At 43.0% G+C, this 23,127-nt stretch overlaps 1 protein-coding gene across 3 annotated transcripts in view; it reads right to left on the bottom strand.

Annotated features, from left to right (window-relative positions):
- UNC5C (unc-5 netrin receptor C) overlaps window positions 1-23,127 on the bottom strand; it is a 299,416-nt gene that overhangs the window by 3,848 nt on the left and 272,441 nt on the right. For all 3 annotated transcript variants that reach the window (XM_033160516.1, XM_033160517.1, XM_033160518.1), the window contains 4 exons: window positions 19,988-20,156; window positions 17,408-17,641; window positions 8,951-9,100; window positions 7,571-7,735 (listed from right to left, as the gene is read on the bottom strand). In XM_033160516.1, the coding sequence (XP_033016407.1) occupies window positions 7,571-7,735; window positions 8,951-9,100; window positions 17,408-17,641; window positions 19,988-20,156 (718 nt within the window). The remainder of the gene's footprint in view (window positions 1-7,570; window positions 7,736-8,950; window positions 9,101-17,407; window positions 17,642-19,987; window positions 20,157-23,127) is intronic.

The raw sequence follows: 23,127 nt of genomic DNA, 5'->3' as shown, positions 1-23,127 counted from the left end.
TTGTTCCTGCGGTGTCTTTTCCCCACCCCCAAAAGAACAAATCATTCCATTAATCCCAATGGGGTGGAGAAAAATAAACTATGGAGGGAAATTGGGGGGTATGGGCCAAAGATCACCCACAGATGGCAACTTTTGGCCCACATCCTCTAATTTTGGTCTGTAGTGTTTTTCACTGTCCCCATATGATCTAATGGCGTTACTCATTCCTATGAGGGTTTACCGGTATTACTTCTGCTTTATTTCAGAGAAAGAAAGTTTAAGGAGCTCAACTATCTGTACTACATACCCACTTTTGGATACTCAAGAAGATGTGCAGCAGAATCTGTTAGATATTTGTTCCTTGTAATGCACTGTGCTGCACATGCCTGGGAAACCCAGTCAGATGGGCGGGGTACAAATAAATTATTATTATTATTATTATTATTATTATTATTATTATTATTATGACACTGACACTCTTGAAGGAGGAAACCCAGGTATATTTGACAAGGATGAGGACAAACACACAGGAATACAAAGACTGGAATTTTTTGCCAAAATGATCAGCCTCTAGAAGTCTTATACTAAAGGAGCCTGGCTCTTGTTATCGTCAAACAGATCTTAACGTGCAAAATTCATTAGTTCTTGCAAATGTGGCTTACTCACCACAGCACCTTGTCCTGCAACCCAGCAGTTATTACTGGCCAGCTAGGTATTTAGCAAGATTAAATGTTCCTAGATATAGGAGAGCATTCTCAATGGCTGGTTAAATGTTTTGCCATCAGCAGTTATGGAAGGCTGATTTACCAGGCTGTCTTGGCGTCAGAGAGTTTGTCCTTGCAGAAGATGCTCAGTCGAAACATTAGTCCACATTCTCCTGCACTGTAATTTTTATAGGGACATAAGATCCCATTTTATCTCCCTGGTACTTTCTTTTCACTTGGGAACTCAGATAAATTTCATGTCTCAGTTTTAATGGCAGTTTCCAATCCTAAGATCACAGAAAATACAACTAAGTTCCTAGCTGTACCCATCAAAACTAGGTCACACTTACTAAGAGTAGATGAGTACTGAGCCAAAATTTTCTCTATTTTTAACCCTGCACTGCGTATGAAATTTATGGTCTGTAGACCAAATAAACTGAACTTGGGCATCTTCAAAGACAAAAATGGAGGGAAAGAAAAGGAAGGTGGGAGGGAGACAGGAATAGAATCATATCAGAAGTTAAACAGGAAAAATAGATATGAACCTGGGTTTTCTAAGCCCCTGTATGATTTGTTTAGCTGCATAAGACTTTCTCTTTTATAACTACAAAATAAACCAGGATGGTGGTGGTTGATTATTTATGCCCATAGTCTCTCTCATGGCCTTCGCTATGTAACTTCCCCAGTCTTTAACTGCCTTTCTGCCTTCCAAAACCTACTTGAGATATGGTAAACAGGGCTAGGTCACTCCATGGACCCTGATGCACTGTACCATCAGCTCCTAGGCATTCTTGTCATTACTGTTACCTCTTGGGAGGCTGGATGCTTCTCTTTTCCCTTGATAGCTCCACCTGTTTGCTCAGTATGGCCACTTTGTTGAGCTGCATGGAGGTAGAGGGAAGTATGGCTACCACTTGGGCAATGTCTTAATTTTATCCATGGCTCTTCTGGACTGAACCTTGAGACCTTTTCTATGTAAGGGTCCTTGGACATATGATTAGCCAAGCTGCCAATGCTCTTTATCCACCTCTCAACTTTCCATCAGCCTTCAGTGTGTCCAAGAAACAGGACACAAAATAGGATTATGGAAATAAAAACAGGTTTGGCTCTTTAATATCTAGAATTACTAAGACAGAGAATAGGTTTAGCACCAAGTACAAATAATAGAATTGTAGAGTTTGAAGGGATCCAATGCAGGAATATTTTACCCAATGTGGGGCTCAAACCTACAACCCTGACATTCAGTGTCTCATGCTCTACCAACTGAGCTATAGGGATATGTGGTATAGCTCCCATTAATTCCTATATGGAGAAATAAAATAATGCTCATGGGCTCTGTCACCATGAACAGAAAATGTGCACTCCATCCCTGACACTAGGAGACAAGACTTCACTTACGGGTATCTGTGCTCCAAGTCTGCAGCTAAAACTGTTGCTCCAAAATACAATCATCATTACAGTGGGCTTAGGGAAGACTGCAAATCCCATGGGCCACCGTGCTTCCTTTTCAAAATAATGCGAAGCAGAAAACATGGATGATGGATAATGTACCCACATGCTTGTCCTGCCATTGTTCCTGCCATAGCTACTGGACAGGCAAGCAAAGAGAGGATACTAAGTGGGGCTGCCCCTGGTTAGCTTCTGTGATCAGTTCAGATCAGGTGTGTTCAGGGTGGCATTGCCATAGGCAAAACTCTCCCAAAATAAAAGGGTCAGGTCTTACACAGCCCTGGCGTGCAATCACCCATTAAATACATCGCAGCCGTGTTATCCCTGTTCCATAATTCTCTCTGATAGACAGAATCAGAGCACAGGGGGGAAAAAATAATGTTCTTTCCACATTTTGCTGTTACTGGGTCTCATTATGTATAAGCAGATGACATTTGCTACATTCCAGAGTTTCGCTGCTAAAGATAATACCTGCTCTTTTGCTCCTTTGCTAGGTTAAATTAGAGATTACTTCAGTACAGTACTTATTGTAATAATTGTTTATGATACTTGTTTTACCATCTGTCTTTAATGTTATGGAGTCCCCAGCTGAATATATAACTTTATACCCAATAACCCAGCAGATGTTACATGCGATGTTGCACAATGCAGAATTAAGTAACTTTCAGCTGTCATCTCCTGGCCCTTCAAAAAGAACCCAGAAAAAAAAATCACTTTCTGGTTGATGAATATTGGATAGTCCCTCTAACAATGAAATAAATTATGCTTATTCTGCTGCAGAGATGGGGGATCCATGGTCCTCCAGATGTTGTTAAAGTACAACTCCCTTCTTCCCTGACAACTGGCCATGGTGGTTGGGATGGATGGAAGGTAAAATCCAGCAACAGAAGAAGGTGGATTTACAGGGTTCATGTTCCCCATGTAATAAGCTCCCAGGAAACAGGAATTCAAGCTATACATTTAAAGCAGTATCACACCATTCTAAACAGTCACTGCTTCCCTCAAAATATCCTGGAAACTTTAGTTTGCTAAAGGTGCTGTTAAGAGACCCCTATTCCCCTCACATAACTACCGTTTCACCAAACTTAAAACCATGGAGAAACCTGGTTTGAACAAAGACATTGGATTCTTATCTCATTATACATAACAAAGCCATCTTTAGCCATCTCACCCCTTCCCTGCAAGACTAATTGCAGCCGTTTAGAGTCGTCAACAGGTTTTCCACACTTATCAGCCTATCACCCATTCCCACCACCCTTCTGAGTAATACCCCTCCCCACTCCCCCACTATATTTAAGGATCTGGTGACTTCTGTTTCAGTGTATCTGAAGAAGTGTGCATGCACACGAAAGCTCATACCAGCAACTAACTCAGTTGGTCTCTAAGGTGCTACTAGAAAGAATTTTCGATTTTGTTTTGACTATGGCAGACCAACACGGCTACCCACCTGTAACTGGTTTCTGGAGTGGTTTAACCATCTTGTTCCCTCTTCCCAGGGAACCCTGGGAATTATAGGTCTGCGAGTGAAATTGGTCTCTTAACAACTCTCAACAGGCTTAACAGGCTACAATTCCCAGGACATTTTGGGGGAAGCTGAATGTATAGTGCATATAAGGCCTTAGTGTATCAAAGGCAGATTAGCTTTAAGGGCAGGTGAGAAACTTCAGCTGGTCCAAAATTCAATGGCCAGATTGCTCATCACAACAAGATGGTTTGCACATGTAACACCACTGCACTGGCTCCCAGTTAGTATCCAGGCCCACTTCAAAGTGCTCAGTACCTCAATACTTTAAGGACCGCCTCTCCCCACATGAACCATCCTGGGCCCTGCACTTGTCAGCTGAATTGCATCAGCTTGGGTAATTCATGATATGTTTCTAATGTGGCCCTTGGATGGTGTTACTTGCTGCAAAATGGCATATATCACATAATAGAGACCTCCTCCCTTATCAATCAGCTCCCGGCCCATCTACTTATTTATCTATGATGTCAGCTGCTAGCAAAAAAACCTCATCAGCATTTCATTCCCCTGCTGCATTTGGAAGCTCATGTTGCCACATGAACTGTGAAATATTTTTTTCTCTATCCCAGGTCAACTCAAATGAAATCTTTATGCTGCTGCTGCTGTTGCCCTCTTTGAGGAATCATCTTCCAAAAAAGGGAGATATTCTCCTCCTCATTATTTGTTCTCAGCCCACCTCCCTCTTTATCTGCTGGCACTTGTGCACACCAGACGGGCAACGCTCATCAGAGGGATAGCTGGCCCTTCCACCCAGTTCCTCCAAAAGCTGTTCCTTCTGTTGTTGCAGGAGTTGTGTGGTTATTGAACTTCACAGACCTGCTGGGCTTTGGCGATGAAAACACCGTCCAAAACCAGCAGGGGTGGAGCTCTGCGGCTCAGAGATACGCCTTGCAGAACGAAACCTGCCGGCTGGTTGCCATGGCACCATGACATCAAGATCATTCCTTATTAATGTCAGTGGGGTCTTTGACTGAAGTTGTTTGTAAGTCAAAGAGGGTGGCAAAAGTCTGGGAGGAAATGTTGGCTGTACCACAGCCGGCTGTGAGAAACAGAGAAGAGGTCAAGGCAGCAGCCTGACAGACGAGATGACTTGCCCTTAATTACGTGAAAAGAAAATGAAGACAAGAATGCTTCACCTCGAGACTGCTTGGATTTTCTCCCCCCGCCCTTACACTTCATGACGGCAGCACTTCAAAACACTTTGGAAATAAAATTACAGAGTAATGGCATTTACTCTGCCACTGTATCTCTGGGCAGTCAGTAGGTCAGTTCCTCTGATCTGAAGTGAAGCAAGTCCAAGTCTATTTCTCTCGTACCAATTCTGATTCTCCAGAGCAGTGCTCATTAGTTAATTTGAGAGTACATAATGCAAGCCCACTGTATTTGTCCATTGTATCAAGTCTTGGTTGGTAGAGCCTGAAACTCTTAATCTCAGAGCCGGGGGTTCGAGTCCCATGTTGAGTGAAAGTTTCTTGCACTGCAAGGGGTGGACTAGATGATCTGCATGGTCCCTTCCAAGTCTACCATTATATGATTCTAAGTTTTCCACTGATTTCAATAGATCAGTGTTACACGCAATGACTTTTTCTAATACACAATATAACCTTTTAGCCTGAGTCCAGTTTAGAAAAGTTACATGGAGTTAGATGTGTGAACCGCCCTGAGGCCTGCAGGTATAGGGTGGTATATAAATTCAATCATCATCATCATCTGCCTTTGCAAACCTGGTACTCTCCAGATGTTTCACACTACAACTCCCAGCTATGCTGAAGGGAGTTCCAGAACATCTGGAGGGCCCTTGGTTGGCAAAGGCTGGGTTAGATCCAGACTAATTGGTCCTCACTTAATTAGTTCCCATTGAATTAGCCATGATTCCAGTACAATTTATTTCAATGGGGACTAACATGCCACTTTGACTTCAGTGTGCTGTATACGCAGCTACCTTAGTTTGGATCCAACCCATTGTAACAATCTGTTTGAACTCCTAAACATATTATTTGGAAGTATGCTGCCCTCATTTAAGTTGCATTTTATTTCAAAGAAGATAACAAGGAGTGTTTGTTAAATATCAATTTTATTTATTTACTAAATTTAATATCCTGCACTTCAGTTTGGTGGCTTTCAGGGGTGTGTGTGTGTGTGTGTGTGTGTGTGTGTGTTTCAAGTTATGTAAAAAGGGGGGAGGTCAGCAGGAGGTGATACTAAGAAACCACAAAATATTAAAAGGTTGAGTAACCAAGACAGACTTTGCCTGGCATGGAAAGGACAAAATATTCAGCAGTCTCTCTGGAGCAATACCACTAAGATCCTTTCCCTGATTGCTACCTGGGCTCAGAAAAGGACGTCTGAAGGTGATCTTAATGCTTGATCATGTTCTTATGGGAGTGGTCAGTTCCATATTTTACATTAGAGACCTAGCACAATGAATTATACTTGGAAACAAATGGGTTGCAAGTAGGCATGGGGCAGAAGTTTGGTTCAGTTCACTTTTAAACGTGAATCTACCTAATCTACTTCGCGAAACACTATGTGAATCGAAACACAGCCATTGTTCTAGGCGCATTCTGCGACAGGGAATTTCATTAGTGCGAGCAGTTTCTGAACTCTGGACGCTGTACTGCACCTAATATTTCAGATTAAAACTGCAGAGTGGAAGAAGACCTTTTTCTGCTTCCCCACTTCCAGCTACTGTCTGAAGACTGGAGAAGACACTGTCTTAAGAATATGGTCAGGGGAAGAACTAGACCATGTGTAAAATGAACATAATATTTTATCTGCAGTTCATTCATTTTCAACTTTGTATTCTTGTTATAAAAAAATGTGCCTAGACATTCTGTTGTTGTGCTTATAAGCTAGGTTTAAGGTGTCATTTAGCTCCTAGCTTTCATATCACAGATTTCTAACACTGGTGGGAGTGTGGAGAACTGAACTTATGACTGGAAAATTGGGAGAGAAACTGAAATTGACAGATTTGTCCATCTGTAGTTGCACGTGATGCTGTTTAAGAACTGACATAAACTGCACCCATCCCATCCCAATTACTGCATATATATTCTTGACTAACTGAAGTTTAGGGGTGACCTGATGTACAAAACATTGCAGAACTCTAATCTGGAGGTTTACCAGAGCATGGATAGCAGCAGCCAACCTATCTCTGCCCATGAAGTGTTGCAGTTGGTGAACCAGCTAAAGCTGGCAGCAGATGTTTCATATCACCAGTGTCACATAGGCATCGAAAGACAGGGCCAGACCTAACAGTGCCACTAACCTGCAAACCTGATATGTTATGGGAAAAGTGACCCCATCCAGAACAATTTAGCATCACCTCACAGTTTATATAAAAAGGGACTAATGTCCATCTTGTCTAAACAAGATGTGGTTTTACATGCCCTTTTCTCCTGTGGTCCTTGCATATGGGCATTTCCCAAACAGAATTGTAACATTATCTCCTGATGCATCATTAAGCTGACTCTGGAATGCTTCTCAGGGCCCAACTACACATTATATTAGCTACATAGCTGTGTCTCTAAGTGCAGAATTGTTTTTTAAACATTAATTGCCAGTGCAGGAGACCTGGTTGAGTTTAAGATCCCTCAGTGGGGGATAGCGAAAACAAAACAAAACAAACAAACTTTCATTCTATCCAGATTGCTCCTGCAATTTGCACTGTAAAAAAATGGTACAAAATGAACTTTTTTTCTATGTAAATTTTCCAGTGCACTCCCCAATCCAGCTTTGGATCTTTGCAGAGGGCAAAGGGTTACATATGTAAGAAGCACCTTTCAGATTTGCCCAGCAGATGGATCAAAGATGACTGCAAAATTACCCACCCCGGTTTAATGGATACCATACGCAGAAATTCCTGAGCCCGGTCAAGTAATATTAGTGACTGTGGGAAGAGATTGAGTTTCCTTACCTCTGATACTGAACAGTTGAGCTGGAATATCTGCCCTTCTCCTTCAACCTGCCGTATGCAAAGTTTGCACACCAGCTCCAGTGTGTTCAGACTGAACCTTTCCAAGGTGAAGGTACAATGCAGGTTTCTTTGACATCCACTCCAGATATGGTAAAAGGGAATTTCCTGTTGGAGAAGTGATAGCTATAAGCCCCAGCTAGATAGTCTCAAGCAAGGTGACTATGACTAATAACATGGATAATGTGTGATGTCCACCTAAGTCATACTCAGAGTAGGTCCATTTATTTCAGTGGGTCTACTCTCTGGGTAGGGTTAAACCACAGAGCCTAGGGCCTGCTGATCAGAAGGTCGGCGGTTCGAATCCCCATGACGGGGTGAGCTCCCGTTGCTTGGTCCCAGTTCCTGCCCACCTAGCAGTTCGAAAGCACGTCAAAAGTGCAAGTAGATAAATAGGTACCGCTCCGGTGGGAAGGTAAACAGTGTTTCTGTGCACTGCTCTGGTTTGCCAGAAGCGGCTTAGTCATGCTGGCCACATGACCCAGAAGCTGTACGCCGGCTCCCTTGGCCAGTAACGCGAGATGAGTGCTGCAACCTCAGAGTCGGACATGACTGGACCTAATGGTCAGGGGTCCCTTTACCTTTACCTTACTCTCTGGGTATGATTAACATTGACTTCCATCCACTGTTTATTGGCTGATTCACAACCAACTAAAGATAATAATGCACAGTGCACACTTAACTTAAGCTTACCAGATTTTTTTCAATGAATCCGGGGACACTTTTCAACTTCAATGAATTTTGTATGGGGACTGATTTGTAAATCTGGGAGCTGTCCCTGGGAAACGGGGACGTCTGGTAACCTTAACTTAACTTAATAGAATTCTGTAACAAAAAGCACATCGAAAGCTGCTAGCTGAGATCACTGTGAGATCAATTAATGGGGAAGTGTGTATGGCGTTCCTTAATTGCTCCCTTTAGTACATGGGCAAAAATGTAAAGGTTTTAATTCCTCGTATTACAAATATATGTTCCTTCTACATTCTTGGCCTGAACAAAGATGAACCATGTCAGAGCAGAAACAGAAATAAACACTGAATGTACTGGGGAGGGGGGGGAGGAGGAGGAGGAGGAGGAGGAGAAGAAGAAGAAGAAGAAGAAGAAGAAGAAGAAGAAGAAGAAGAAGAAGAAGAAGAAGAAGAAGAAGATCTAGTTTTAAAGTGAAAGTATCGGGAACCTAAGCATACTTGTTCCTAGGGAGCCACTGCATATTTGGTTTTAAAGGATACTTGTACATTCAGGTGTGGCACTGAATCTCTAGGCCTTTTTATGGCATTCTTCTTAGCACACTGGTAGTTATTTCTAGCAGTTCCGAATGCTTACCTGGTATTTAGCCAGCAGCTTGCTTTTCCAGAGGGAATGGGTGATATCATGAATGGATAAGCGGAGGTTATGAGTGCTACCCTTAAAATGCAAATCCTTTGGTTCTTCTAGCAGCTGTCCACCCATTTGCCGCTCCAGTTGTAGCACCTCCTGAGTATTGAAAGAAAGACAACATCCATTTAATGGTGGGGTTTTTTGTGTTTTTTTGGTGTGTGTTTTTTAAATTTTTTTTTAGGCTGATCTTGCTTCAACAGACTAACACAACCACCTCTCTGGACATTACTACTAGATAGCATCATAGGAAGACATTTGTTATACATCCCTGTACCAGAGAAAGGACACAATCAGAATCCATTTCAACAGTGAATGGAACAGTATTGATATTGGTGTGGCTCACATATAACACTAAGCCCTGGATTGTTTAACAAACCATGGGTTCAGATTTGGTTTCCTTGCTGGCAGTAAACAAGTCAAAGTTAAGCCACTAGTCAGGGTTCGGACAATCCAGCAAACCATGGTAGAGTATTACCGGTACATGCAAAGACTACTGTGTCATTCTGCATTCTGGTCTGTCTGAGAGATCTTCAACAGCATCTTATTCTTTGCCTTCAAATGACTTCAGATCATATTATCACAAAATCCCAGGTCACTTAATCAGTTCAGCACTTTCCCCTCTCATTACAAAGCCATGCACAGAAACAGGGAAAACTTTTGAAATCCAGTATAAAATGTGGTTTTGCTTGAGCAGTGATATGCAAGAGCATTATGTTTGCCATGTTGTCTGTTTAGCATAAGAGAGAAGTCTGATGTCCCAACTAACCTGACCAGCCTTAAAGTCAAAATGGTGTTTGTCTTTACACTATTAGAAGAAAAGGAATGTAATTAGAAAGCTTTTAGAATTACGGTTCTGCCAATCAATCAGTTCCAGGTTCCTTTGAGTATGCCTTAATTACCTCATGAAGACGTCTTAAAGACCAAATCGATAGTAATTATTTGATTACTATCAATGTTCATTACACCCAAATTATCTCCCACTTTTGTCTAAAGGAAAATTTGTTACATTTCCTTACAGCAAACTGATGTATGCCCCACACAGACTGTCTTGGTATATACTATATACCATGAAAGATCTTCACTTACACATGCATATGCATGAACTTGCTAATATAATTCTATTACTACTAATCATTCATATAGAGCCTTAGACATTCAAGTCAATTCACAGGAATTTTCTGCCTGAGGCAGAGCAGCAATGTTCCTGCCCTCAAGTTTAATTACCCAAAGCCAGTCAAGTTATATTAGTACACCTGCAAGTGCCTCTCCTCCTCCCTGGGAGTAAAAATACAACAATAATAAATTTAACAACAATTTGCTGCCTCTTCATGACATTCAAAATCGGCTGCATTAGGTGGCCACTTCACTCTACCTAATGATAGGGCTGGTCCTGTGTTTCAGACATTTATTTATATGCATGCCAATCCAATGCCTGTTAACTTGGAAGGGAGACCCACTGCGTTCAAACTGTGCATAAGAATGCAGCCTTGATCTGCTACTTCAAGTACTTTTATGCTTTTCCACTCTAAGAGTCTTACAATCAGATCATCAAAAATTATACCACTAAATAAGAATTTAAAACAACGCTCTTTAATGGCACCTGATCTTGCAAAAAGGCCTCTTCAGTGGAGGGCTCAGCAGGTTTATATGGGGAAGCACTCTAGGACCAAGCTATTTAGGGATTTATATATCAAAATCAGCACTCTGCATTGTGCATGGAAACAAACTGGATCGATGCAACGGTCTACCTGCCGTGCTCTGAAGCAGGTGAAATCTTCAGTCTTTAAAAAAAACTGTTGAATGTACAACTACACATTATATTTATCTAGCATGGGTGTTACTGGGACATGGGTAGGTGTGGCCAAAATATATATTTTTAGAAAAGGCTGCAGTTGAGGGACCAGACCCAGGTCGGAGTGAAAGTCATCTTATGACAAGTGTTACTTGTGCAACCAAAGGAAAGGCTGGTGCTAAAGCTGTGAAATTATCTCCCTAGCGCAGAAGGAACCAAAGAAATGCCCTCCAGGGGCTGTTGGCTTCCCGTTCCTATCAGCCCATCACCCCCAGCCAGTCAGTGGTGGCAGCCACTATAATCCATCAACATCTGGGCAGCACAACTTTGGCTACCCTTGCCCTAGAGCAGGCATAGGCAACCTTCGGCTCTCCAGATGTTTTGGCCTACAACTCCCATGATCCCTAGCTAACAGGACCAGTGGTCATGGATGATGGGAAATGTAGTCCAAAACATCTGGAGAGCCGAAGGTTGCCTATGCCTGCCCTAGAGAGAGACAACATAACCTTCAGAGATCAGTCGAAACATTTATTTAAAAAGGCATGTGGGGCCACTCTGAAAATGAATTCTTACTGCTGCTGTTTCTCTACCTAATTTATAGTGTATGTTGGTTTTATGATATGGCTGTCATTTTCTAATATTGTGATTTTAATGATGCTTTGTGAGTTGCCTGGAGGGTCCCACTGGGACTATAAAGTGAGATGCAATTTAAACAAAAATAGACACACACAACTTAAGGAAAGCCACGTGATCCCAGACTTGAATACTGCAGTGTGAAGCTTGGCTGTTGGGGAGCTGCTGTTGTCCACAATTCTAGTGTAAATCGAGACAGCAAATACACAGCTGGCCATGAGCACCATCGGGTGGAAAGGTGGGGTACAAATTTAACAAAAGAACTGGTCCTCAGTCTTGCAAACTGTGGTGCAGAAAGGGATAAGGATTGGAAATTGAGAGCACTAAAGGGGACAGTTTGCAGTACGTTTTCAATAGTTTCCATTTGCATTTTTAAAAAAAGGATAGTGGTAGGGGGTCCATCATTTACCCATAAAGAAAAGAAGAACAGTGGCTATAGTTGACCCACATTGCACATTCCTACTGCATCTCACCATGTAAGCTTTATTACTGATTAGTGCTGGATGAGACAAAAACATTTCTGCTACCATTACACAAGGAAGAAAAACAAGCTGTTTTTACAAGGAACAAGGCATTATTTATGACACGTCATTAGGCTTTGCTGCTGCACCTAAGACTTTGGCAATTGTTCAGGGAATGCTTCAGCTGAATAATTTGAGGAGTAAGTCTGTCAGGAGAAATGCAGCATTGTGCCTTTTTATAATCAGAACGCCTCTTAAGCCTTTGGGTGAATGTTTTGGGGCGAAATATGTACATGACAAGCCTTGGATGATTTATAAATAGCAATATATGATTGACAGCTTAGGAAAATTAGCACACAAACACTCTATATAGGAAGGAGTTGTGAGCACATATTCATTATCCATAAAGTAGGGTCAATGGAACTCCCAGAAATGGAAAGGTTACTAATGAAGAATCCATGTGAAATGAGTTCACCATTTCTTCCCACTCCACTATCATTTATTTGTAGTTTGGTACCGTGGACCATTCCTTGTCTTCATACCAAGAAGAAACAGGCCGGAATGTGATAAGAAAAGAGAGTGCTGGGTAGACAATTCAAGGCAAAAGCTCCACACAAACATTCATCCAGGTGGTGCTTGCAGCATTTACTGAGACCTTTCACACACACCACAGTGGCAGGCTGGTGATCCCAGGGCTATAGTCTTATAACCGGCTAGAAGGGATTCTACATTAATAAAATAAAATAAAAAACAGGAAGCTCCCACTTCAATCATATTTCAGCCTGTGTCAGGAACCGGAGTTCAACATAGGTCAGCAGCAATAAAGTAAACTCTTTATTCAAATAAACCAAAACGGTGCAGGCCTACTGATCCCTGCAACTCTTCCCAGTAGGTCCTGCCCCAATGAGGCAGTTGTGAAGACCGAAGGTCCTCACCTTCCCACAGCTGCCGAAGTCCCCTCCTTTCAAGGGTATTTTCCAAGCAGTCATAAGACAGTATCTGCACACAACCAATCCCTCTGCTCTGCTCTTTTCATTTCTCTGCATGATCTAGGAGACCAGGGGAGAAAGGGGAGCTGGTCACAGAAGAAGCAGGAGACTTCAGCAGCCTGCCTCATCTCTGTCTCCTGGCCCCCCTGCTCTCCTGCCTCTGATTCTGCACTGCTCTCTGCCGCAGCCTCTTCCTGCTCACTTCACTAAACCCTGTTGCCCCTTCAGCTTCCAACACCTCCCTCTACTGATCTTCCCCCTCTGACTACTCATCACTGTCCCACCACCAATCCCCTTGCTCTGAGCCTTCTTCCACTGGGGGTTTCCCCTCAGGGGTTCCCCAGCTGGTGCCTCCCACCACTCGTCTGCATCCAGCCAGTTCCTGACAATCCGCTTCATTTTTAGCATTAACCATATAAAACAACCCCTAGGGTCCCCATGTGTCTTGCTTCATAGAGATCAGTCTTCTGTCCAAAGTGCAAGTCCTTTTAAAAATAAAGAAAAGAGAGCAGGGGTCTTTAAATCACCCATCTATAGTTAGCAACTGGAAAGAAGAGAGTTCCTACTATGATGAGATGTACTTAAATTGCAGCAATTGTTTCTGTATTTGCATCTGTACATATCAATTAGCCTATGCAAATTTTACAAAAATCCGTGTCTACTTTTGCCCTCTTTTTTGGTGCTGCAGTTCCTCTTGCTTGGCGATGCCTAAGTGACCAACCTGAACTCCCCTTGCAATCTAATGAAGGTGATTCAGGGAGCAGGGAGCACTTAAAGAATTTGATTGTTTCAGCTGCAGAGTGTGCAGAATCCCAAATTTAGCCTGTCTCCTTGGCATTATCCGGTTGACAACACTTCCAAGTTTGAGGGATTTTTCTGACTGGTCAGCATGCCGATTCAATGCAGCAGAAGCCCAAAAGCCACACGGCAGCTGTGAAAATCCCTGCTGTTTCCTGCTAGGTCAAATGACAGTCCACAAACTAGCTAAATCAGCATTGGTGGCACCATCTTAAAGAGTAACGGAGTACTGCCATCTCACTTTGCAGCTGGCCTACCTTAAGGTAGCTGCCCCTGCTTTTGGCTACTGCTACACTGCTAAAATCAGCCATGGGGAAAGCTGCTGCTTCCTGGGATGAAACCTCAGGCAGGTCTGCATAACAGGTGGTCCCCTTATGGCATACACAGCACACTAGCCATGTGCAATGGCTTGTCACATGCTTTGCAACTCCACTATTCCTGCTCCTACTTTATAAAACACCTGGTGAACCACAATGTATTGCTGGCATGCCACATATGGTCCTGTGGGACATTTGTTGTGCTTAGTTTTATTACGTTAGTCAAGATCTGCACATCTGCAAAGCAAACCAACAGAAAACACACACACATATACATGCATACATACTTGTACGTACATACATAGATACACGCACAATGTTTCTGTATGCTACCTTTATGCAGACAGTGCATATATGGGCAACCAGCAAAGACCTGGGGAACAACCTCATTGGCTCCTGCATATGTCAGCAGGTTATATGCCTCTATTACTAATTCTCAGAAGATGTTTTCTTGTGCATGCAAATTCCAGAGAAAATTCCAGAAAAAATGAGAAGACACCCACGGACCATGTGGACTAAGACGGGCAGATAGGAAAAGATTATTGTCTTTGGGAGACTCAGACCTTGACACTGCTTAGAACTTAATCCCCCTTTAATGAGTCTGGGATGCAAGTAATAATATTATGATGAATAAAATGCAGTAATTTTCCAAGAGAAGCTGTCAGACATTGCCCCAAATAAACCCCATGCAGAGCAAGGAAGCTTTGCTGGCTTGCTTTTTGCAGCTGCAGGCAGATAATAGTTTTTAAGAGAGTTTAAGATGGTATAGCACAGGTAGTATACTAATTTGTTCTGTTCTGCTGTTACCTGTTTTCAAATAGGTGTTGCAGGTTTGTTTGTTTTTAACCACTCTACAAATACCTACAAAATTGGATTGACCTGTGGTGACATGGGAATGAGTGCACACCCACCAAGGGCAACACCTCTTGGATACCACCTTCAGCTTTCCAAAACCTATATACCTTTTCTTCATCCTACTCCTTCAAACACTTCCCCCCTGTGTTTCCAATCACTACAGAAACCAGTCACTCTGCTTTTGTAACAAAGATAGTATGCTTTGATGTTCTGGAAGACATAGTGCCAAAATGCATTCGGAATGAAAATTGAATTTGCTAGCAAAGCATTATAAAATGCAAACATCTTCTAGACAGAGGTTATTGATATAGTTATGGATTCTTGTTTTGCAAAACTCTTGGGAATAATCCACTCTGTAGGAAACTTGCCAGTGGTGACAGTAAGATACTGGCAATCCAGCCAAACACTTAATGATGGGAATCTAAACTTCACATCAGTATACATGTTACCAGTGAAGGAACTTTACCATGATGCAGCAAATCTACCTAGGCTTACCTAGTAGTGCCTCTCATTTCCCCAGAGCCCAATACCTGCCCTGGATCCCCTGCCTTCCCATTTCCCTTGGCAGGCACCTCTGGCCATTGCTGCCCCGCTCTCTCTACGGCTCCCCTTCAAACCTGCTCTCTCTTGCCACCACTGCCCACAAGGAACCCGCCCAGCCTCCGGCAACAATACAGTTGCCTCAGGCCGAGAATTGGGGGGAGCCTATTTCGCTATGGCTAGAGGCTGCCCAACCTCCCTGGATCACAAAGTTCATGAAGAGCGAAAGCAATGCTCTCGCTTCCAGTTTACAGAGTAACACACATGAGGCAATGTTGCCTCCCTTTAACCTTCAGGAGATGGTGAGAGCCGTCGGGCAGGAGCACTCACACCTTGTGGCCAGGTTGGCAGGCTCAGAGATATAAACAGTGGGTCCAGGCCCCTGGGAAAGGAGCGCCAGGTGCTGGCACTGCAGCCACAGCAAGAGAAGAGTCCGCCACACTCAGGACACTGTGGTGCCGCACCATCTGTGCCCCGGAGAAGCGGTTTCCCAATGGGGAGGCTGTGCATAGCCAAGTGAGGGACACAACAGCCAGCACCACCAGCAGTGGCACCATGGGCAGCTGGAGCCCTTGCCATGCACACCGCATTAAAAAACCCAGGAAAAAAACTCCCCCCAATCCCCCCCGACGTCATTTTAGGCATCCGATTTCCGTATATGTCTGGAATTTTCCAGATGTATGGCAAGCCTAAACCTACCCTATATCACAAGTGTACATGGATTAACTTGTAGGATAGAACTAGCACCTGGTTTTATAAGTTTATTGCAATAATTATTATTGCCTAATGGGTGATACGGATGGCAGCAAAGGAAGATTAGATCTCCACCATGCTTGTGACTTCAAGTAGTTCTTCAGCTGAGTTCTTCTAAGTGGTCAATAGGCTTTGGGGATCTGGCCCAAATGGTGGGTTACTGGAACACTTGGAGGCCTGCTGTAACAAATTCACAAAAGCACTTACATACATTTGCTCCAAGTTAAATGCCACTCTTAGTATAGTTAAGGAGGAGGTGAAGACCTGGGCCACTGGGCCCAATGGGTTCCTCACCTGTGCTTTACTTGTTAGCTCATCTTTGAGTGAGGTTTGCACCTCTCCCCCGTATAAAAGGGCCTTTTCAGCAGTGGCCCCTCAGCTATGGAATATCAGTTAACACTTTTTTCCTGCAATGGCTAAAAAACATCTCTTCCCCAAGGCTTTTAATGCTGTGGCTCCTTGATGCACTAGGACACCAATTTCTATAGTTAGGAGGAAGAGAGGTAATATTGACTGATATTTTTTATGCTTTCTATTGGAGCCATTTAACTATTTTTATTGGTATATTATTTTGTGGTTAGTTTGATTTTATATTTGATGCAACCCATCCTGGGATCACTTGCTTGATGAAGAGTGGCTTGAAACAAAATAAATAAATGAAATTAAATACATTTAAATCTGCATTATATAGGGCCACGTGCACCAATAGGGAAAGCAACAACCAAGGTACATTTCAATTGCAAATTCTCAGGGCAAAAACTGCAAACAAAGTCATAGAAGAAAGTAATATAGCACAAGCGCTTGATTAACAGCCCTGGTGCTTTAAAAAAAATATCGTTATCAACTATTTACAAAGAGGCATTTATCTGTTTTGCATCTCTGGGGAACTGGCACTTAGCATTAAAAATACATGAACCACCAATGAAGTTCTGGTGAACCTTATGGCCTGTTAATAATGCAAAAATCTCAGAATCCAGGTGATTCTGATACAGGTGAACAAAAGAAGGAAGAATGCTGGGAGAAGAATTAGCTTAATGTACAAGAGAAATAATTATGCAAAAGGCAGTGTTGGTTCTTATCTCTGCTTTCTTTCTTTGCTCCCCTCCGTATTATAAAACAAAGTATTGTACAACATCCGACTTCATGCACAAAAAACGAAGTCTAAAAAAATGCACAATAGCTGTAATCAGGAGACTAATATATGGTAATTGCAGCATTTAGATCTCCACACACACAATTCTAAAATGAATGAGTCTAATTATTACCTTAAGGGCATCTTGGGTGTCATCCAGGCAGTAGACACGGATATTATATTCCAAGGATGAGCAGATCAGTGGTCCAAAGATGGCCAGCTTGAGACGCTTGGCAGCTGCTTTGGTGATCGACTGCCCTACCAAGGCATAGGTGCTGAGAGTTTCTGTCAGGATATGGCAGGCTTCTGGATCCAACTGAATGTAGCATGGGGTGGTGAAGTTTTCTTCTCCAACTGCTACCACATCCTAAAAAATGGGAAGTTAACAACACAAAAGAACAAACATGCTCAGCCATATGCATGAGGGGATCCATCCAGCTCACTGTTATGATTCAGGAACCACCTACCCAATTAAGGTGCAATGGTGAGATTTTCAAAAGCAGGAGGTGTCTTGGCAGCAGAGATAGCCAAGAAGATGAGCATCAGGGACCAGCTTTCAAATAAGTTTAGGGACTATATTTTTGGGGACCCTTGTTTTTTATTAACTTGTTTCTAGGAGCATGTCTAACATGAGTCTACCACTAAAAAGAAACACTAGTTATATCAGACTTCTAAAAGAAAGCTTAGCATGGAAAGTGCACTGATATATTTCAAACAAAACATCTCGTGAACACCATCTCACTCGTTCTATTTGCAAGCTTACTAAGGAAGAGCATAAGGGAAGATCAAGAGCATGGAGAAGACTGACCTGCATAACTGATTATGCTTGTGGACAATTATCCAGCTCACAGTTCCATATGCAAAACAAAACCATAGGGAAAGGGCCATAGTCCAATGGCAGATGACCTGCTTTGCATGCAGAAAGTCCCAGGCACAATCCCTAGCATCTCCAGGTAGGGCAAGGAAATAAATACCCCTGTCTGAGATCCTGGAGAAGTGCTGCCAAGTCAGTGCAGACAGTAGCGATGGACCAATGGCCTGACTCAGAGGAAGGCAGCTTCCTACCACTGGAACACAGACAGAGAGACACTTTTGAATACTTTCCCTGCTTATTTTTTCGTGCAATACCGCAAGGAGACAAAAGGTGTCTGGTAAGTTTGGTTTAAAAATAAAACAAGCAAGAACAGAGGAATGTGCAGCTCCTTACTGCAAATGTTGTATCTGTGACACACTGCGCTCTGATGAACCTTCTCTCTGCAGTCTCCAAAGAATGCTGGCAATGCTGATGATCCAAGAGAAATAGGGCTGCTGGTTATTTCCTAGCTTGGGAACCGATTCAAGACTCTGGGTAGAGGTGATGTTGCACATTTGCAAAGATGACACCATTCTTCCTAAGGGCTAGGAAGAAAGGTGCCACCTGAAATGCTGATTCTACGCACCCCTGCCAGCCAAGTCATGAAGCATGAAGCTGACCTGCCTCCAGCCATGCAAACATCTGTTCAATTGAGTAAGAGCAAGAGACAGGAGATCGGTTCCAAAAAAGAGTGAGTGAGGAAGAGAGTGAGCTTACTGAAGGTGAGGCTTACTATACAAGAACTTTGGTGATTGTTTGCAGACTACGTGTGTGATTCCAGAAACTAGTTTTAACAACTGCATGGTCAGGATGAACATATGAAGCTGCCTTCTCCTGAAAAAGAGCATTGGTCCATTTTGACCAGTCTCAAGGAAGACAGAGAGCTTTTCACAGCCCCGAGCTTCTGGATTGAGAGATGCAAAGGGCTGAATGCCTCAGGGCTTCCGTTAACGGATGGAACAATGTATTTAGCTATAACTGCTTTTTAAAAAATATATAATTGTTTTTAGAACATTCTGTTTTAGAATGTTTTAGCTTTGCTTTTAAATTGTGTGTATCTGTTTGCTGCCCTGGGTTCCTTGGGGATATAAATTCAATCCATCAATCAATATTTTTTTTATTGCATTTCTATACTGCTTCACAGCAAGGCTCAAAGAACGAAATACAAAAATGAAATATAAGCAATAAACACAATGAAACGCCATATACAGAATAAAAGCAAATAGCACGCACAAGGAGTAAAAGACAGGGACTGCAACTGAAGCCTTATTCAATTAAGGGGCTCTTCCACCACATTACAGAAACAAGAACACTTGCAATGGAGTTCCTCAGTGCACATGGGGAATACCTGTATATGCAGAAGAGGCAGAACCTAAGCTGTGTAGGACTTTAAACACAAACACAAAACACTTGAACTGGGCCTTGAAATAAACTAGTAGCTTGTGCATGCAAAACATGTGTAAAATAGTCTGAGCTATAATCTCCCCAGATTTCCCCACATCTAATCTAAGGTCGAAGCTACCAACATGAGTCTGACCAAACTGCGGGAGGCAGTGGAAGACAGGAGTGCCTGGTGTGCTCTGGTCCATGGGGTCACGAAGAGTCGGACACGACTAAACAACAAATCTAAGGTCACAATTCAAACCATTGTCCTCTGCCGGCAGACTTACACAGAGTGGCAGAATCACTGCCATATCTGCAGCCCTGCTGGCATCTGCAGCCCTCCAGTCCAGAGGCGGCGTGATGCTCCCATTATTTAGAAAAGCCAGGTAATTTACCACAAATGACTAATAACTTGTCCTGAAGAGTTGTGGCAAGCAAGCAATTATGGTGGTATATGGTGAAGGTTTGTAGACTCACCTCCCACTGTCCCTGGGCAGTTTGGTTCTTCAGCTGGATCTTCCAGTCTTCTGTGTTTGGTTCCGCACAGTGGTGCATTGTCAGAATGACAGGGCGGGTCAGCAGTGCTCCTGGAGGTCCACAGCTCACCACAGGGGTCAAAAGGGTTTGGCTGTCTTCTACTGGTGGCCTGACAAGATTATAGGAAGGGAAATCCATGTTTTTCACATGATTTTAATAAATATTATGTAGAAGCAGGTTTGTTCTTCAAATCTACCATCATAGTTATTCCTCAGTGCAAGATGTGATGTTCCTTAATGTTTAAACCATTGCACAAGAAGGAAGAACACAAGAAAAAACACAAAAATCCCAGAACAATGGTAGCCAGCCTTTCTGCTAAGCGCTGCAAAGTTCAAGTTGACTATAAACTATAGAAGTCTTTGCCAACCTGATGCTCTCCAGATGTTTTGGACGACATGTGCCATCAGCCCCAGTAGTTCAAAACATCTGGTGGGCACCAGGTTGGAGAAGACTTCTATAAAGCAACTTTTAATTAATTGTATTTTTTATTTTAGATTTATAAACTGGCTCAAGGCTGGAGGTCATCAAAGCAGTAGACAAGATGAAACAAAAGGATAAAACAAGATACTTGACTTCTAAAAGCAATAAAATCATTTCTATGAAAACAACCACATATCTGCAAATATACAATGAATGTTCCACAGGCAACTGGGTCACACCCTCAGGGAAAGCCATCTTCAATACAAACGTATTCAATGGGCACCTAAACTTCTTGACATTAGGTGACTGTCTAATTCAGGCTGGTAAGTGATTCCAGAGGGTGGTTCTAGATCAGGGCAGGGAACTTCATGCCTAGCGGTCGAATGTGACTCTCCAAGCCTCTCTAGGTCACAATCTCTCCCCAAACCATACCTCATATTGGTTCTTCTCTGCACTCCCCTTGAGTGCTTCTGCCTGGCTAGAATGCATCATTTGAACATGTTTCCTGCTCTTCTGGATGGAGGACAAAGAGGTGTGCATTCGCATAAACCTCTGGCTTTTGCATGGCTGAATTGTGACCATGCCTACTACTTTCTTGTGTCACCCAGAAGTGCCTACCACCTTCATATGTCACCCCTTCCCTAGACTATAGACTTGTGGTCTTGATACTTTCAATCATTATTCAATGATGAGGAAGCCCAGCCTAATAAGCTGAACGTTCAACCAGAGGCCCTACCGCAATGGCCACCCGTAACCAAAGAGGAGATAGAGAAATTGATCGCACAGTTAAAGAACAACAAGGCCCCTGGCACAGACTATATCCCTGCAGAACTCTTGAAGATCAGCATCGGGTGGTGGGCACCCTGGCTGGCGAAACTATTCTCCCTCGTTGATTCAACAGGTCTCCTCCCCAAAGGGTGGGCTGAGACGATAATCGTCCCAATATATAAAAAGGGCTCTACATTGAACCCGGTGAGCTACAGACCCATTAGTTTTCCATCCATTCCCAGCAAATTATATGCAAAACATCTTTACATCAAATTAACTAGCTGGATGGACAAGGAGGCCATTTTGGCTGAGGAGCAAGCTGGATTCAGGCAGGGTAGATCTACCATAGACCACTGCTTTGTTCTTGCTCACCTCATCGATAAATATGCCAAGAAATCCCATGGGGTCTTATACGCAGCCTTCATAGATCTGAAGGCCACCTTCTATTCTATCTCTCGAGTTAGACTCTGGACCAGACTAAATACATCCAGCATGGACAAACGATTATTATTCTTGATCAATGGCCTATACAAAGAAACTGTGCTGTATGTAAGATCCTCCACAAATGGCCAACTTACAGGGCCTATATCAGCTTCTAGGGGGGTCAAACAAGACTGCATCTTAGCCCCAGCTTTATTTAATCTGTACATCAATGGCATGGTCAAATGTTTAACATCTTCGGAGTTCCATGCCCCCAAGCTGGCTATCAAACCAATCTCAGTGCTCCTCTACGCAGATGACGCAGTTTTACTGTCCAGAACCAAAATAGGCCTAAAAAGGCTGCTGGGAAAATTCTCGGACTATTGTAAGAAAGAGCAGCTGGTGGTAAACCATGAGAAAACCAAAGTCCTGGTTTTCGCAAGGAAACATAGATTACACAGCTGGAGCATGGATCGAGCAAGTCAAAGCCTTCAAATATCTGGGCATAGTTTTCCAATCTTCAGGGCTTTGGGATGTACATCAAAGATGGGTCAAAGAAATAGCTGCCCAAAGTGCAAAGATGTTATCCCGCTTTTTCCATACAAAGGGCCGTAAATGCATACCAGCAGCCCTCAAAGTCTTTCAAGCCAAATCGCTGGCTCAGTTACTCTACGGGGCCCAAATCTGGACGGGCAATCACTGTAGCATTCTTGAAACTGTTCAGTCTAAATTCCTAAGGCAGATTTTCTCAGTACCACTGCAAATGCTGCACTGCGTCTGGAGGCAAGCTTTCCCTCCGTAGAAACTCGATCCTGGCTAAGAACCTTTAACTACTGGCTCCGTATAAACCTAAACCCTTCCGGCCTTCTACCCTTAGTGTTACAAGACTCTCACAAAAGTACGTGGTCCAAATCAGTGCGTCAAAAACTTCTCTCCTGCGGTCTCCACCCACATCAGCTCCTAACGATGGGCCACACTAGGGCAAAGAGCCTAATTGGTCAGTGTCTAAAGGACCTTGAGCAACAAAATAATCTGGCAATTGTAAAGAAACGCTGTCCTTGGTACGCATTCTTTTCCCCTTCCCAGTTCGATTCCTTGCCATCTTATTTGCACAAATTAACTATTCCAAAATTCAGACGCGCCTTCACCCTAGCTAGACTGGATGTGCTGCCCTCAGTGGTACTTGAGGGCAGATTTCAAAAGATCCCAATCAGAAAAAAAAAACTCTGCCCCTGCAGAAATGGCAACTTGGAAGCAGTGGATCATGTCCTCCCGTCATGCTCCCTCTATAAAGATCTGAGGTCTGAATTTATTACTCCACTCTTACTCACTATCCCAGGCCGTCCATCTGCGAATATGTTGTTCTTTCTCTTATCTGATCAAAATGAGTTGACAACAACAAACGTTGCTAGATTTATTGAGGGCGCAATGAGATTAAGGGCCACTATTTGAACGACAACCATAACCATTTG

The sequence above is a fragment of the Lacerta agilis genome, chromosome 9, assembly GCF_009819535.1.
Source record: "Lacerta agilis isolate rLacAgi1 chromosome 9, rLacAgi1.pri, whole genome shotgun sequence".
NCBI classification, from domain to species: domain Eukaryota; kingdom Metazoa; phylum Chordata; class Lepidosauria; order Squamata; family Lacertidae; genus Lacerta; species Lacerta agilis.
The sequence above is the reverse complement of the archived record's forward strand: the minus strand, read 5'-3'. Positions and strand labels throughout refer to the sequence as shown.